The 18,352-nt window shown below is 46.5% G+C and overlaps 1 protein-coding gene across 1 annotated transcript in view; it reads right to left on the bottom strand.

Annotated features, from left to right (window-relative positions):
- TMEM154 (transmembrane protein 154) overlaps nucleotides 1-5,475 on the bottom strand; it is a 44,893-nt gene extending 39,418 nt beyond the window's left edge. The window contains exon 1 of the mRNA XM_045295803.1: nucleotides 5,412-5,475. Within this exon, the coding sequence (XP_045151738.1) occupies nucleotides 5,412-5,475 (64 nt within the window). The remainder of the gene's footprint in view (nucleotides 1-5,411) is intronic.
- Between the last annotated feature and the right edge of the window lie 12,877 nt (nucleotides 5,476-18,352).

The raw sequence follows: 18,352 nt of genomic DNA, 5'->3' as shown, positions 1-18,352 counted from the left end.
AAAAAAAAAAAAGAAGTCTCCCATCCTTTCTTCTCAGGAGCACTCCAACTGTAATTCTTCCAAGACAGATCGGTTTGTCCTGGCAGTCCATGGTACGTTCAACACTCTTCTCCAGCACCACAGTTCAAACGCATCGATTCTTCTTCGTCTTCCTCATTCAACGTCCAACTCTCACAGAGGTGAAAGAAAGAGCAAGGAAGAAACAGTGCATTTGAATTGTGGTGCTGGGGAAGAATATTGAAAGTACCGTGCATCGGCAAAAGAACTAAGACAGTCCTTCTCAAGGTTCCAATCGTGAAAAGGTTCTTACTCTCCCAGCATTCACTGCTTTCCCTGAGAGTTATGACCTCCTTGTTTCTGATTCAAGTCCTTTCACTCTCCCTTCTACAAACTACTCTGCTTGGAAGCAGCTACTAAATGCCATGCATTTGCATCTGTGGAGTTCCTTGTGGTTTCTCGTAGTGTGAAGCTGATATTGGCAGGGCATACAGCAAGGAATACTGGTGGAAATGCCCCCCACCCCCACCCCACCGCAAGGTCTGAAAGTCACTGGGAAGCTGAACTTTTTTAGGATCTTACATTGGCCAAGATACCTAGGCTCAGAGTTACTCTTTAATAATACTCATGCATGTCTTCAAAAATCCCTGGAAAGCTGGGTTTGGTTCGGTTTTGGTGTTTTCTGTTCTGGTGACTTCTAAGTGGATTGCTTCACTGGGGTTAGAACACAATCCTGTATTAGCTGAGTCAAGCCATTTATCTTTAAAGAGAAAGGATGCTGACTCAGACGTAATGAGGTTGGCCTATTTTAACTGCAGGCATTAGGTAATATTGCTTGTTTGTTGTTAATAAAACATGCTTGAAAGGAAAAGAATCAAGGCATTCAGTAGATTGAATTCTCCTATCAATTACCCTCAGAAGGTTTTGGGTTTTTTTTCTTTTTTTAAAGAATTCAAGCCAATATTCCAGTAACTGTGATGCATATAAACCAACATATAACCTGAAACTCACGGTAGCAGCAGTCGAGATCAAATGATTTGTTGCATTGGGTAAATCCTGCTGCACCTCTTTTTTTTCTTTGTGTGTGTGTGATCCAAGTGCGTTTTTATAAAGGATAGAAGGAGTTTCAGGTTTTACACAGGCCCCCTCAGGGCACTTCATGCCCACAGTTGGAAATGGAAGGCCAGAGAAACCCACAGCCCGGCCGAGGAGCAACTGAAAAAGAAGTCGGTGGTCTCGAAGTTTCTGGCTTTTCAGGGCCCTCCGCTGGGAGGTGTGGTCGGCGGTCCTAGTTGACCCCATTCGCTGAATCGGCTCAATTAAGCCCACCTGGTCTAGATTGGGCCAATCCAGGTGTACCGCCCACCTAGTTGTATCACCCCTTCCTGGCTCAGAGCCTGAATTTGGAGCATTCCCAGTAGACAACCTGATCCCTGTCTGGCTACCTAACAGTATCCATGCCCAAGATAGAATTATCCTTCCCATAAATCTTATACAGTGCATTTTTGCTGAGATATTTTAAAGTATTGAAAAGTATGGATGTCACTTTGAGGATTTCGGTACACTTGATCCAAGCCATTGTATTTTCAATTACCTCATACACCTGTGAAAATTGGACATTGAATGAGGAAGATGTAAGAAAATGAGATGCATTTATATTATGGTGCTGGTGAAGAATACTGAAAGTACCATGGACTGCCAAAACCCAAACATCAGTCTTGGAAGAAGTGCAGCCACAGTGCTCCTTAGAAGAAGGGATGGGGAGACTTCGTCTTACATATTTTGGACACATAGCCAGGAGAGACCAGTCCCTGGAGAAAGACATCATGCTTTGTAAAGCAGCGGGGCGGCAAAAAAGAGGAAGCCCTTCGACAAGATGGATTGATACCATGACTGCAACAGTGGGCTCAAACACAGGACCAATTATGATGACAGGGCGGGACCTGGCAGCTTTCTTCTGTCACGCATAGGGTGGCCATGGGTCAGAGCCACTCAACGGCATCTAGCAGCGATGATATTCTGAAGTCTTAAGCATCATTAGCCGAAAAGAGTGTGTACCTCAATGAAGACAAAAATATATATGCCATTTCTAACTTAGAGTAACCTTTCCCTCAACAAACCTCAAAGTAATATAATTTAATTACATAGCTTTTTTTTTTTTGGCAAGACGGCATGTTTGACTTTTAGGAAATGGGGCATCCCAGGGTTCGAGACATGTGTTGGAGTGCTAGGAAAACCCCTTTTCATCTTGGACTTCTCCAGACACTCAAACGCAACCTCTTTTCAGAACCTGGTCAGATTTTAGAGATCAGTTTCATGTCTGATGTAGAGATAATTTTTGTATTTATCAAAAACCAAATATCAAGTTCCCTATTTATGTTGAGAAATTCCTGGTGTTGAAAACTGTTAATACCCTGAGTTCTAACCACAAAGTTGATGATTTGAGTCCCCCAAATCCTCCTAATGGTGCTTTGAGCCCCCCTGGTAGTGAGCTATACATTGGACTGCTAACCACGGGGTCAGCAGTTCGAATCCGCCAAGTACTCTGTGAGAGAAAGGGCTTTCTGCACCTGTAAAGAGTGGCCGTCTCAGGAACTCACAGAGGCAGTTCTACCCTGTCCTACAGGGTGGCTATGAGTGGGCATCGACTTGCTGGCAGCGAGTGAGAGGTGCCTTAGGAGACAAGTTTCCTGATCGACTCTTGAAAAAGCAGCCGTTGGAAACGATGGCGGAGTTGTGCTCTAGTGTCACACACAGAGGCGGCCCCATGGGTCAGCATTCACTCAGGGGCAACTGGTCTGCTCCTCCTCAGGATCATTATTTATGCTGAGTCATGACGGGCCTTTGGGACATCACAGATCAATGAAAGAAGATCTTGGTCCTGAACATGAGACCAACGGGCACACATGGAATGAGGCTTTCAAGGGGCTCGCTCCAGTCACAGAAGTTTACATCTAAGGGGCATACTGACACGAGGGGTCCCAGTTGGGAGCACGAACAAGACTTCAGGAGGAATAGCATCTGGCGGGAACCTTGTCCGGCTCTATGGCCGGTTACACAGGGGGTACCGGGAGCTTGTCATCTTCCAGAACAGCAGGGACGAGTGAGGAGCCCTGGGGACGGACGGCACCGAGGAGGGATGGCGGCGCTCAAAACCAAACCAGCTCACTGCCTCGGAGTCGCCCGGCTCATAGCGACCCTGTCGGCCAGGCAGCACGGTCCCCCGGGATTCTGAGGCCGTAGTGCCGAGAAAGCGCCACGGACCTGCAGGTGGAGGACCCACGAGGGAGACGCCCGGGACACAGGTGGAAGTGACCCTCCAGAGAACATGGCCCAGAGCCCAGGAGGTGCCTGGGGCGCAGCCTTTGGATCAGACGGGAACTGCCACTGGAGTCTCTTCGGATCATCCTTTGGCCCTTCTGCACGAGACAGCTCAATGCACTGTGTCACGTTCGCTCCTTCAGAAGCTCAGGAAAACGCACGGGCAAGGCAAATCATGACTTGTGGCAGCTTTCCGGGCACCTGTGCCGGCGAGGGTGCTACCCTGTTTCCCCGAAAGTAAGACATTCCCCCGAAAATAACACCTACTTACAGTTTTGCCTCTCGCTGAAATATAAGGCATCCCCCTGAAAATAAGACCTGCCCGAAAATAAGGCCCCCCGAAGCTACTGTAACTCTGGACTCTGGACGGTAGCAGCAGGCACCGCTGCACAGCTCACTGTTGGCCGCAGCGCAGCCAGAGCAGACAGGAAGTGCGAGGTCTCTTTTCAATAAACAGTAAATGTGTACCGTATTCTTCTTCATGGAAAAATAAGACATCTCCTGAAAATAAGACCTAGTGCATCTTTGGGAGCAAAAATTAATATAAGACACTGTCTTATTTTCGGGGAAACAGAGTAGGAGCCCAGGTGCTGCAGTGGTTAAAGCACTTGCTCAAGAAATGGACAGACGAGTTCCGCACAGATAAAAGCTTTGGAAACGCCAGGGGGCAGTTCTGCTGGGCCCGGTGGACCCCGTCTTGTAGGCTAGCTCTGAGTCTGAAAGGACTCCGTAGACGGCTTTTGGTGTGTTCTGTTTGTGAGTCTTTCCAGATTGGTAAACAGTGGCAGTTCCGTGGTTGACATGGCTGCCCCAGTGCTGCACTTGGCACAGAGGGTGACCAGTCCCCTCTGGGGGAGCGAACAGAACCCACCAAGCAGACACACAGACCTTGAGCAAGCCCACAGGGCCACCTTTATGAGGGAGCATAAAGCTCTAAAACACACACGCACACACACACCAAACAAAACCTGGTCCCCCAAACTAATTTTGAATGTTTGCCTTAATTTCAACCAGCCAAATCTTGGAAGGATTTGAATTTTACTTTCTTTCTCTCTGTTTGGGGGAGATGCCTCTGGAGAGCAACCAGGACAAGAGACATGGATGGGGTGGGGTGGGGAGTGGCTGAGTTGCCACATCGGGTGCAGTCTGTGCCTGATGCCCCCAGCCTATAATATAAAGGGCTGTTGCCTGAAAACTCTCCTTATGCTTTAAATAGTCCCCTGCATTGAAGCAGGTGGTATCCACTGACAGCAATCTTGGGCAGGGAGCTTGTTTACCCACCAGGCAAGTCAACAAAACTGTAGGAGGCGCTTGCCAGTGATTATGCTTGTTGTAGCCATTGTCCAGGCACTAAACCAGCAGATCCCTTTATCCCCAAACTTGAATTTAATAGTTTGTCTCTCCTGATACCTTGATTTGCTACAAATTACATTGCCTTGTCAAACAACCCTTCAATAATAACAATCAATGCAGAGAAAATTCCAGAAGTAACAAGATCAAACAAAGAAGCAGAAGAAAGCACTTTCTGGGTGCATTAGAATGGGTGGCTGCTCACTCCAAATAGGTGCCTGTTTACATCCCCGCCCCCGGCCCCCAAAACGTATGGCTGCCCTTCAGTACCCTTTCCAGTAGTAAATTTCCATACCCCAGTTCTTCCAGGAATTTTTGGGCTCAGCCGACTTTACAACTCATATTATTAAAGGCAAATCCATTATTTCTGTGTCGCCTGATTGAAACGTTCTTTTCCATGAGCTGCCAAAGAGTTTATGGTTTTCTTAATACGACTATTAAAGTTGGTAAATTACAGGGACCCACACATTTTAGAAGACAACGTTTGCAAGAGGGTCACATTTAAGCCAGAGAACTGACGCGTGATGAGCCAACTACGATGAAAGCGAAATCCCCTTCCCTACCCTTCCTCTCCCCACCCCACCCCACCCCACCCCACCCAAGTTCTCATTTTTGCCTTTTCGTTCACAGAAAGGATAAGATTTTCTGGATGTTCCCCTCCCAGCAGAGTTCTATAGCCTCAGGTCCGAAACATGCCTACATCATCTTCCTTCCCAGGAGTGGAAAACCAGGAGGCAGCTTACCCTGGTCGGTGTGGGCGCGCCGGAGGACCAGAGCAAAGAGGAGAGCGGTGTGGGGAGCCTTCATGTCAGCCCGCCTCGGCTCGCTCATGAAGCTGCGCTGGGTTTCAGCCTCCCTGAAACGTGAACATTTCCTGTTTCCTGCTTGTTTGGGTCGGTGCTAACTTGAAGGAGAGGTGTTCGCCTGTGTTTTAGGAAGTGATGTAATTCTGCAGGAGCCTGTCAGACCAGCAAGGATTGCAAAAGAGCAGCTGTTCTTCAAGCACTGCTTCAGGGAGCAGGCCTCCTTGCAATGTCCCGGCCCTGCCTCGGGCCTCCCCCTTCTGAATCGGCCGCAGTAGAGTCTGTGGCTCAGATGTTTTTTGGCATCTGCAACTGGGGGTCCTGGACCACACACATTCTCCCCGTCTAAGTTTGCTCATCTCCCATGAGCCCCTGGGTCTGCCTTGGCATCCAGAGCAGCCTCAGAGTGGTGTAAATGTCATTTAAGCTGGAAAGTTTGCTGGTTCCAAAACTCATGCAAAGTCACCTCAGACAAGAGGCCTGGGGGTCAGCTTCCAAAAGGGCATAGCCTTAAAAACCTGCTGGCACAATTCTTGTTCATTGACTCAGCGACCATGAGCAGCAACAGGAGCCTAGGGCAGCACTGTCCCTGGAACTTTCTGTCACAAGAAACATGCCCCAAATCTGTCCAATAAAGCACGGTAGGCACTAGCCACACAAACAATTAAACCCCTGCAAGGTGGTTAGTGTAACTGAGGAAATGACTTTCACATTTTATTTAATTAAATCAGAGACTCACTGAAAAACTCCCTGCCAATTCGGACTCATAGCAACCCTATCAGACAGGAGAAAATGCCCCGGTGGGTTTCTAAGATTGTAACTCTTTAGGAGTAGAAAGTCTCGTCTTTCTCTTGTGGAGCACTTGGTGTGTTGGAACTGTGGACCTTCTGGTTGGCAGCCTCACACCTTATCACTATGCCACCGGAGCTTTCAATTAGATACGAGTTTAATTATATAATAAAGTTATTTATTAAATAACTCCATGTAGATAGGGTGGCCATATTGGACAATTCGGGCCCAGACAACAGGTATGGCTGTACTATCAAAAAACAGTCAATGTTTTTCGCTGTCCAGTGCTCTCCTCCTTTGCCTTTGAATGCTCCTCGGGGCTCTGAATGCTCCTCAGGGCTTTGAATGCTCCTCAGGGCTCAGGCAGAGGGAGAAGACTGCGATTTCCATTGTCTGAAGGTGGTACTCTGCTTCCCACTGAGTAATGATCTATAAAGAGTCCTTGAAAGTCCCTGGGTGGTGACAGCTCAGGGGCATGACTCCTAACTGAAAGGGTGGACATTTGAGTGCTTCCAAAGCACTTCCAAAGTGCTTTGGAAGAAAGGCTTGGCTATCTACTAAAAAAAAAAAAGTACAATAAATCAGCTATTGAGACCACACGGTTGTTGCCTGAATCAAATTGATTTATGGCAACCAGATTGGGTTTGGGAATTATTTGTTGGGTGTGTGTTTCGGTGGGGGCAGGGGACACACACACATACCCTCACTACATTTTACCTTTCTTCTCATATGAAAATCCATTTCTCAAAAGCTCTTAACATGCAGAATGGGAGTGAATTGGGTTAGAATGGGGTGGGAAATCCTACCCCAATTGAAACCATGTAGGAAGGAGGCGTCTGTACTTGGAACACTATTCAGGGGAGATGAGACTGCGTTAGGTCTTTGTTTGCTAACTGAAGTCTTTCCCTTGGTTCACATTTTCAGAGAGGGGACACAGAACGCAAGTTTGGAATCCCCCGTAAGACACCAGGAGATTGGGGGCAGAGACCCATCTTATCTCTCAACCTCTGTCTGTGGATTGTCATCTGAGTCACTACTTTCCAGTTTGTCCCCAGCCATCTCGGCTCCATGTAAACTCACGAGATGCCTGGGATTCCTTAGTCTCTACCACAGCTATTCATTTGCTTTTGTGCTGCGTTGCTGCTTTGCAATGTCATCGACAAGGGTTATCTCGGCTCCTATCACAAGAAGTATGCTGGAGATCCATGCAATGCTCAGTCTGTTGGGGGGCTCAGTGTACGCATCTCCATGTCTTGAACTGGCAAGTAAAGGAAGTCCTGATAAAATATGCTTTGCATTTTCGGTGACAATACAGAACAAATAATCGAAAAAACATAGCTGCACGGCAGACTGGATGATGGATGGGAAAAACAACGGGGAAGCGCCGTTAGTCAAACTCGTGCTGAGCTTGTGAATAGATCATTGGCTGCCAGACCCTCTAGTGCTATTGAGTTGGCAATTATTTCTCTACCAACACGTGTTTCTCCAGCTGTGACCCACGTGTGTGAGAAGACCCCGGGCTCAGGAGAGCGCTTCATCTTTCCACTTGCCCCTTATTAAAACCACAGTTGGAAAGGGGGAACTGATCCCCAGGATCTACATATAACCCCCTCCCTGGGGGACGGACAGCAGAAGGGGGTGAAGGGAGACATCAGACAGTTTAAGACTGACAAGATAATCATTGAGAAATTAACAAGGATTTGTGAGGGAGTGGGGCGGGGAGGGAGGGGGGAAATGAGGAGCTGATACCAAGGGCTCAAGGAGAAAGCAAATGTTTTGTGTGTCTGTGTGTGTGTGTGCCAATAAAACTTTATCTACAAAACAAAGATCTCACAGTATAAAATATGTAAAGATACACATACACTGAGGGCTTCAAAAAGTTTGTGGACAAATGGAATTTTTAAAAAAGACAATGGAATCTTTTCACAAACTTTTTAAAACCCTGTCTGGGTGTATATGTTTATGACCTCAATCAAGAAAAAGACATCACCAGTAACCGGAAAGGCTCCAGGCCCTCTCTTCTCGTTACTTCCTGCCCCACTAAGGATAACCACTATCCAAATTTGCAACAGCATAGTTTGGGCTATTTTTATACTTTCATGAATGGAATTATATATTATGTACTCTTTTGCGCATGACTTGAAATTAAAGTTTTGTTGTTGTTTACATAATGAACAATAACCTGGATTTGGCCCGAACTGTTAGCTAAAAATCTAAACATTATCTTAGAATTCTTAATGCTGTCTAAATTACTCAAAATTAGACAAATATTTGTTTTGTTTATTTCTTATTAAATATTTTTATTGGGGGCGCTTACATCTCTTATCACAATCCGTACATTCATCCATTGTGTCAAGCACATTTGTATATATGTTGCCATCATCATTTTCTTTGTTTTATTTTTATATATATATAAGTCGTTTTATTGCGGTCTCTTACAGCTCTTGTAATAATCCATACATCAGTTGTTTCAAGCACATTTGTACATTTGTTGCCATCATCATTTTCTTTTTCTCTTTAATCATTTTATTAGGGGCTCATACAACTCTTATCACAATCCATACATATATCAATTGTATAAAGCACATTTGTACATTCATTGCCCTTGTCATTCTCAAAACATTTCCTCTCTCCTTAAGCCCCTGGCATCAGCTCCTCATTTTTTCCCCTCCTTCCCTGTTCCCCACTCCCTCATGAACCCTTGATAACTTATAAATTATTATTTTTCATATCTTGCTCTGTCCGGCGTCTCCCTTCACCCACTTTTCTGTTGTCTGTGCCCCAGGGAGGAGGTCACATGTAGATCCTTGTCATCGGTTCCCCCTTTCCACCCCATCCTCCCTCCAGGTTCCCGGTATCGCCACCCTCACCACTGGTCCTGAAGGGATCATCTGCCCTGTATTCCCTGTGTTTCCAGTTCCTATCTGTACCAGTGTACATCCTCTGGTCTAGCCAGATTTGTTAGGTAGAATTGGGATCATGATAGGGGTGGGGGCAGGAAGCATTTAGGAACTAGAGGAGAGTTGTATGTTTCATTGTTGCTACACTGCACCCTGACTGGCTCATCTCTTCCCTGCAACCCTGGGGATGTCTAATTGCCTACAGATGGGCTTTGGGTCTCCACCCCACACTCCCCCTCATTCACAATGATATGATTTTTTGTTCTGATGATGCCTGATACCTGATCCCATCAACACCTCGTGATCACACAGGCTGGTGTGCTTCTTCCATGTGGGCTTTGTTGCTTTGAGCTAGATGGCCACTTGATTACCTTCAAGCCTTTAAGACCCCAGACGCTATATCTTTTGACAGCCGGGCACCATCAGCCTTCTTCACCACATTTACTTACGCACCTGCTTGGTCTTTGTGATTGTGTCGGGAAGGTGAGCATCATGGAATGAAAGCAAATGTTTTGAGAATGATGATGGCAACAAATGTACACATGTGCTTGACACAATGGATGGATTGTGATGAGTTGTATGAGCCCCAATAAAATGATTTAAAAAAATAATAATACAATAAAACCACAGTTGAATCCCAGAATTGGGGCATGTGTTCAGCGAGGGCATGATTGACAGCAATGGCTTCTTCTTTTTTTTTTTTTTTCATGTTTTTTAATCGTTTTATTAGGGGCTCATACAATTCTTATCACAATCCATACATACATCAATAGTGTAAAGCACATTTGTACATGCATTGCCCTCGTCATTCTCAGACAGCAATGGCTTCTTACATCGGAAACTACAGCTCACCACGGAGAGAGTAAAGCTCAAGAACCCACCTCAAAACCCAAACACGAACCAGCTGCTGGCCAGCAGATTCTGCCTTGAGGCGTCCCCAGGTGGGTGGAGTGGTGCGCCAGAGTGGTGGCACTGTGGATTAAGCATTGGGCTGCTAACCTCAAGGTCGGCGGTTCAAACCCACCAGTCGTTCTGCAGAACGATGAAGCTGTTTGTTCTGCTGTGCCCTATAGGGTCACTGAGTCGGCTGAGACTGCACGGCAGGAGGCTTGGATTTGTGTTGTTATTGTGTCTTCCAGGGTGTGACCTTTTGTGAGCAGATCACCAGGCCTTTATTCTGGGGTCACTTGGAGTGTGATTAAACCCAAACTAAACTCACGGTGATAGAGCTGGTCTGACTCAGAGCCTCCCTGTAGGATAGGCTGGAACTGCCACTGTGGGTTTCTGAGAGTGTAGAGTCCTGTCTTTCTCCCGAGGGGCACTTGGTGGCTTCCAATTAGCAGCCTGACTCCTAACCACTGTGCCCCCAGGGGCCCTGAGTGGGTTTAAAGGGTCTTTCAGTTAGTAGTAGAGTGTGTAACCATCTGCACCACTGACCACTCCCGACAAAAGATAAACTCTCCCTACTTCCGCCTGGGATGCCCCATTTCCATTTGCCCAGCTCTCCTGCCTCTTCCTGTGGGGCTTTCAATGATGCGAAACCAAAAGGAACAGCATTTTCCCAAAAGTGAAAATGCAGGACTGCCTTGTTCTGCAGGCCTCAGCTGAGTCCGTGGCCAAACAGCTGGCTCCCCGTCCGATGGTGCGCTCTCTGCTGTTCTGAGCAGTGCGACACCTCCCTTCAGAGGATCCCCCAAACAAACCAAGGCGGGGAGCACTCCTGCACAACCTTGTAAGTTTCTTTTGACCCCTGTGCTCTCCTAGCCCCTTGGTGAGATTAAGTTGGATCTTTCAGGGGAGAAAATTACCATCATTGATCAGAAAATTATAGCATCTCGGTGATTCCTCTGCTCCCGTGAAAGTCACAGGAGACGGGGCAGCAGGTAAAGGGCTGTTTATTCCTGTTTGTTCTAATTTGACCAACCATTAATTTTGGCAAGTGGCTGCCCAGGTTAGATGCCGATACACCCGTGGCAGGAAGTCCAGGCGTCAGTCACAACCAGGAAGTCCTCTGAATGACAGGCAGGGCTGAAGGTGCCTGGGTGCCTGCCTTTGCCCTTCCCATCCAATGAGAGGACCAGGTCGTTATCGTTAGCTGCTGTGGTATCAGGCCCCGACTCATGCACAGTGAAGCCAAATGTGCCCACTCTAAGACCCGCTGAGCATCAGGACACACGATCCACTGGGTTTTCATTGGCTGATACTTTGAAGATCACCAGGTCTTTCTTCCTCATCTGTCTTAGTCTGGAAGCACCACTGACACCCATCCAGCATCATGATAACATGCATGCTGCCTGACAAAGAGGTGGTGACTGCTCTTGAGGTAAATTGGGCAGGAATCGAACCCAGGACTCCCATATGGAGGGCAATTTTACCATTGACTACTCATGTCTTCCTTTGAAAGGAATATGGCCCCTAGGAAATGCCAGGAAGACTTGACAATGGTGTCATCATTGCCATTATACTCATCGGGGCAGAAAAAGAAACACATGACCAGTTCTAGAGGTGCTTTATCATGTCACACAAAAGGATCTATCGCTTACCATCAACTCTAGGTATTTTAGACTCGGTCCTCATCTACTTCTGCCTTCCTTTCCTCCTGCGCTTTTGCTCTCCCCAACCCCATACACATTCCAGGAGCCCTGCGAAGGGAAGCAGCAGCAGTTACACTGGAGCCTACACACCCAGGCTCATCCCAACCGGCCCAACGGCACGTGTCGGGAGCCTCCGTGGCCTCTGCCCCTGCATCCTGGTTGCCAACTCTGGTATAGAGAAATGACATTGCTTGAATATGACTCTTCAATCCATGCCTCTCTACCTCCCATCAAATGATTGGGGGGCGGGGTATGGACCATGCAAATGAGGTGGAGAGAACGCTTAACTTGAGGACTGGTTGGTTTCACAATTCCTCTGGGTATCAGAGGGTCATCCCACAAGCAGGGACGGGAAGTATCCCTAGACTTTCAAGGAAGAAGAGTCACTGCAGGAGCGCATGTGAGGTCCTTGCCTGAAGCAGCAGCGGCACCAGCCACCAAAGCCTGAGTCAGAGACCACAAGCCTGTGAAACAGAGGGACAGGTGGGCGTCCTGTCCCACAGAGACCAAGGCCGAAGGACCATATAATGAGAGATTGAGGACCAGAGAGAGATTTGATGGCTGGCTGAGAGGAGGTACTATGGTAAGGTGACCAGACGTCCTGCTTTTGGCGGGACTGTCCCGATTTTTAACAATTTTCCCCGCGTCCCGTGGCATTTTTAAAAAGTCCCGATTTTTTGAAAGAATGCACAACAAGCTAGGGTATACGGTTTTTCGGCTGCCATGTGGCTCTTTCGCCAGGATATGAGTTTTATCAATGGTGTCCCACTTTTGTCCCGCTTTACCAATGTTAAAATCTGGCCACCTTATTTATTTATTTATTTATTTATTTATTTATTTTTAACATTTTATTAGGGGCTCATACAACTGTTATCCCAATCCATACACACATCAATTGTGTAAAGCACATTTGTACATCGTTTCTCAAAACATTTTCTCTCCATTGAAACCCCCGACATTAGGTCCTCATTTTTCCCCTCCCTCCCCGCTCCCACCTCCCGCATGAGCCCTTGATAGTTTATAAATGGGTATTTTGTCATATCTTGCCCTGTCCGACGTCTCCCTTCATCCGCTTTTCGGTTGTCTGTCCCCCCGGGAGGAGGTCACACACAGTTCCATGTAATCGGTTCCCTCTTTCCTACCCATTCTCCCTTTACCCTCCCTGTTTTCTGGCCACCTTATTTATGGTGAACTGTATCCTTAATGTTTACTGATCCTGGCTTGTGGCAATTTGTTAACTTCCCTAATAAAAACAAAAAAACCAAACTCACAGTGACCCTATAGGACAGGGTAGAACTGTCCCCATGAATTTCCGAGACTATAACTCATGACTGGAGTAGACAGCCTCATCTTACTTCTGAGGAACAGCTGGTGGTTTTGAACTACTGCCCTTATAGTTAGCAGCCCAACTCAAAACCACTATGCCACTGGGGCTCCTTAACTTCCCTAATAAATCCCCGTAATCACGAGTATTGTCTGTGAGTTCTGTGTGGTCCATGCAATGCATTGTTGAACCCAGCATAGACTAGCGTGCTGGAGGAGGAATGGTTGGTATCAGAATAGGGTAAAAGGAGGTAAACAGAGGATGGAGGCATGTCCTAACTTTACCTTTTGGCTCTGGGCCTTGGGCTGCTGTGGAGAAAATTCTCCTCCCTACTGAGGCTGGAGGAGGTAGGCATGCCCTCAGGCTGTTTTCTCACCTGGTCTTAAACTCCTCAACTGGTCATTCAGAGATGCTGATACCTGGCTTGGGAAACCTCAAGGCCTTTTACCACAGGTCTCAGCATGTACCTCTTCACCACAGGGCCCTCCAGGGCCAAACAGACCAGTGTGGTCTAAACATAGAGCTGAGAAGGATTGTGAGTGGGAACTGGAGTGGGACATGGCACACAGGATGAGACTTAGAGCTCTGGTCTAGAAGGCCCTTTGGGGAACATCCGAGCAGCACCTAAGAGAAGGGGCGGGACTTACCGGAGGGCACTGCAATCCAGTGGTCCTCCTCCAATAGACCAGAGTCTCCCGGAAGGCAGGGGACTGATCTGTCCTGTTCACCAGCCTATCTCCAGCATTTGGGGCCCTGCTTAATAGATTTTTTTAATGGGTTAATCTCCAAACTCATGAATCAGTGAATAAAAGACTCCTCTTACAACACCATTGAGAAACAATCTAGGCTGCAGGAGGTGACTACTTCAGAATTATTTGAGGGTGGGGGGACTCTTTCTACTCTTGTAAAGAGTTTCAGTCTTAGAAACTCAAAGGGGGCAGTTTTACCCTGCTCTATAGGGCCGCTATGAGTTGGCATCAATTCAATGGCAGTGAGTTTGGTTTGGGTGTTTGTTCAAATGTAAACCTTTGGAATCAGGATCTCTGCCTTTTCAACAATGGCTGAGAGGATTTTTCAATTCATGAAAAATGTTGAGGATCACTGTTATAGAGTTTCATTTTTACCTCCTAGAAAGCGATGTCCCTTTTCTCAAAGAGCACACTCTACTTCCTCTTTTTTGCCATGGCTGCCAGGAAGCCTAAAACTAAATGTAAAGCTTGGTTGTGTAACTTTATTTAGCCCAGATTTCTAGGACCAGTTCCCCTGGCTAATTGTAGCTTATCTTTCAGGATTTAGTTCAGGAAACATCTCCACCACATAGTGTTCCCAAAATTCCCACACACCCTCGACTTCCTTCCCCCTTGCAATCTCCATAGTGGTACAGCAACAAGATCTGGCAATAGCTGGGTCTCCTCCACTTGACAGTGCAGTCTTACTCCTGTCCCCTCCCCGTACATGTTAAAGGAGTTAAGCTTCCTTCTACTTGCCATTTAATCTTAAAAGTCAAATCCTATCTTAATCTCTTCTCCTTCTCCTTCCCAAGCTGCCCCCAGTCTCTTCAAGTATTTTTGGAAGTAGAATATCGTGGTGCAGCTAATTACTTAATTTGGCCCTTCTAGCCAAAGTCCTCCATTTTGTGGTGTATTGTAAATTCTAGTCCCTACACCTGTGATTATAATCCTACTTTGGAGTGAGTTATCTGTTATGCTAATTAAGCAGGGTTAAAGGTGGGGTCTATTTTTAGTTCCTACCTTACTAGTGGGTATGACTCAAATCACCACGCTTTGTTTCCTTAGGAGTGTGATCTGCAGATTAGCCACCATCTTTGATATTTGTGTAAAAAGAAGAAGTAACTTCTGGTTTTAAACAGATCCCTTGATAGATAAACCACCAGCTGCCTGCTTCACTGAGACAAGCATGAGACCGGGTCACAGAACTGGCTGAGGCTAGACCCAAGATGTACAGAAGTGATCATGATGTTCTCTGCTTGTCAGAAGGCAAAGACCACACCTTCACCAAAGCCCAGGATGGGGACAAGACACCATCTGTGTTGACCCTCACCCCACCCCATGCTGCCTGACTGCTCATGCACAGAAGACCATACCGAGTCACCTGGTGACCACTTGTATTAGGCTGAGTAGACTAGAGAAACTATTTCAGTAACACTCACATAATGTGTAAGAAAGAGCTTTATATTAAGGAGTAATTGTACATTAAGAAGCCATTCCAGCCCAGACCAGATCAAGTCCATAAGTCCGATCCTAGACCCTACATCTGATACTAGTCTGCAAATCCCTCTTTAGACTCAGAAAGTCATGCACAATGGTGCAGAACGCAGGAACACCACCAGCTGGTGGGTGCAATGTCCCATGGAGCCAATGGTGGTGGCTCCGGCAGCTCTCTGGGTGACTCCATAGCAGAGAGGTGAAGGCAGAGAAAGAGGACCTTCTCAGGATCCTCCTATGAGAAGGCCACGCCCACCAGGAGGTACCATCAGCCTCTGACCTGATTGACAGGTAGACTCCACCCCTACACTTTTATATCTTCAAGTTGACATGAAAATTATCTAACTACCACACCACTCTAAGAAAAGCACTACCCTATTTCCCCGAAAATAAGACGGTGTCTTATATTAATTTTTGCTCCCAAAGATGCACTAGGTCTTATTTTCAGGGGATGTCTTATTTTTCCATGAAGAAAAATACAGTACATATTTAATGTTTATTGTTTTATTAAAAGAGACCTCGCACTTCCTGTCTACTCCGGCTGCACTGCGGCCAACAGTGAGCTGCGCAGCAGCGTCCGCCGCTGCTACGGTCCAGACTCCAGAGTTACGGTAGCTTCAGGGGGCCTTATTTTCGGGCAGGTCTTATTTTCAGGGGGATGCCTTATATTTCAGCGAGAGGCAAAAATGTCAGTAGATCTTATTTTCAGGGGATGTCTTATTTTCAGGGAAACAGGGTAGTTCAGGGAACCGTCTAGCCTGTGCTGAGCAGCAATGAAACTGTTTTCTGTAAGTTTCTTGATCAGACAGACACTGGTGGAGCCCTCAAGGTTATGGCCCTTAGTCACCTGTCAGTGCTCTGTTAGAATAATCAACCATTTAAGATCAAAAGGGAGACATTTACCCAAGGACAAAGTTCAGAGAGTTAGGAAAAGAGGAGGATGGAATCAGCAGGCACAGGAAAGAAGTGGGACCAGTGACAGTACAAAGAGGGGATTGCAATGGACACGTTGAAATAAAACGTGCGTGACTTGTTGAAGGCAAAACTGATGGTCTGTTCTGTAAACCTAACTCACAATAAAAAGTTTTGAAGAAAAAGTTTGCTCTGTTGCTCTACATCTGGTGTGACTTGCCCTAACCTCCAGTTTTCAGAACTTGAGCCAGCAGCCTGTTACCTAACCTGCCTCACCAGCTCTTCAGCCTTGTGAGTAACCATCCTAATTTCATGTGAACGGGAAGTGGCCTCCAGACAGAGGTCTGAATTTCCGATTCCACAAGCACATGAGCCGTTTCCTTCATGGTCGGTGAGGTCTGTGAGACATGGCAGCAAATGAATTTCAAAGCCTTGGGGCATGAGGGATAAAACCAAAGGTAGGAGGACTGGTGGTTGATCTCAGGGACATTGGGATGTCTTTCACTTTCACTTCGCTGGGACCAGCCTTGCTCTAAACCTTCTCAAAGGAAAAACAATGGCAACAAAAACATCATTTACAAATCCACAGTGTTTATCCTACACTCTACTTTAGAGTGATAAATGCGGATTAGTGCTCTCTGTACTTTTCTTTGATTTCCTTTCCCATTTCATTTCCCTTTCCAGAGTCACAGAAAAGGGTGTCCTGCCTGACCAACTAAATCATCAGCATCAGGTAAAGGAGAAAGTGCAAATGCACAAAAGTGTAGGGGCAATAATAAATCACAATAGAATGGGCTATGAGGACAAGCAAGTGGAGTGGACGGATATGTGAGGCGTGCCACAAATAAATGAAACCTGAGTGGATCCATCAGGTGGGAGCCAGTGGTGGAGGGTAAGAGATGATTGGCTACTTATTACTTTTAACTGGAAATGACTTATCCTTTCTCATTAGAAAAACAATACATGTTTGTTGTGTCGAAGTTAAAAATGCATTATTTCATTTTAGCGTCTTCCCACATTGTTTTCTGTACATATTAGTCTACGGTATTATCTTTGCTTTCGTTTTCAGTTCCACCAGCAGGCATGACAGTCGTGTAGAGAAGGCTGGGGATGATGTCAACTTGGCACTCCTGGATAAGGGGAGGGGTAGAGTTCAGTTTTATCAAGCACACTGCAGCCTGATGACACCTCTTTGGTGTCATAAGCCTTTTTGTCTAAGAAGGAGGAAGACTGAGAAGAATCAAATCCTGTTTGACCCTTCATCTTCTGCGGAGCAGGATCTTGCATCTGGTTCTTCAATTTCTTGTTGCCTCACCTGTTGATCCCAAGAGACATCAGCAGACTACTGAGGCGGGGATTCACTTGGTCAACCTTGGACCTCTGCATCCACTGACTAGCCTGTGCCCCCTGCTGTCCTTGCTCCATTTTTCTGCTTCTTGTTCATCCGCTTCCACACGTCAGCAGGACCCTGATTTGAACTAGCCTAGACTTACCTATTTCTGCAACTGTCTAAGCCATTTCTAGATACGAATCTTTCTATACACAAACACATCCTAGAACACTCAACCAACCCAAGCGCTAACAGGCCATACGTGCAAAATTCGTAGGTCAAAAATTCAAGCCTGGAATGATCATAGCTTACTCGATGTTTCTATTACAATCTTAGTTTTGAACTCCAGTTATTCTGACAGTACAAAACCAAAGGCCAAACCAAAGTAAACTTATTATTTCTAAGTTGATTCCCACTCAGGTAGACCCTCCGAGATAAAATACACCTGCCCTATATTCTTTCTAAGACCGGAGGCACAATGGATTAAGCATGGGGTTGCTAATCAAAAGGTCGATGATTTGAATCAGCAGCTACTCCCAGGGAGGAAGATGAGCCAATCTGGGTCCATAAAGATTTCAGCTTTGTAAACCCTCTGGGGCAGTTTCTACTCTGTTCTACAAGATCACTATGAATTTGAGTTGTTACAGAAGCAAGCAAGGTCTTTTTCCCTGGGGAGTAGACGGAAGTTGGCAACACTGACCCTTAGGGAGGCAGCCTTTCACTTAACCACTGTGTCACTAGGACTCCTTAAGTCAAATATACCAAGCCCAAACACCAACCCTCTTGCCATCGAGTTATTCGCTCGCC

Source organism: Echinops telfairi, unplaced genomic scaffold (genome assembly GCF_000313985.2).
Source record: "Echinops telfairi isolate 266 unplaced genomic scaffold, ASM31398v2 ScPeMD7_5868;HRSCAF=6743_1, whole genome shotgun sequence".
Taxonomy (NCBI): domain Eukaryota; kingdom Metazoa; phylum Chordata; class Mammalia; order Afrosoricida; family Tenrecidae; genus Echinops; species Echinops telfairi.
Note: the sequence above shows the minus strand (reverse complement) of the source record. Positions and strands in the feature narration are given on the sequence as shown.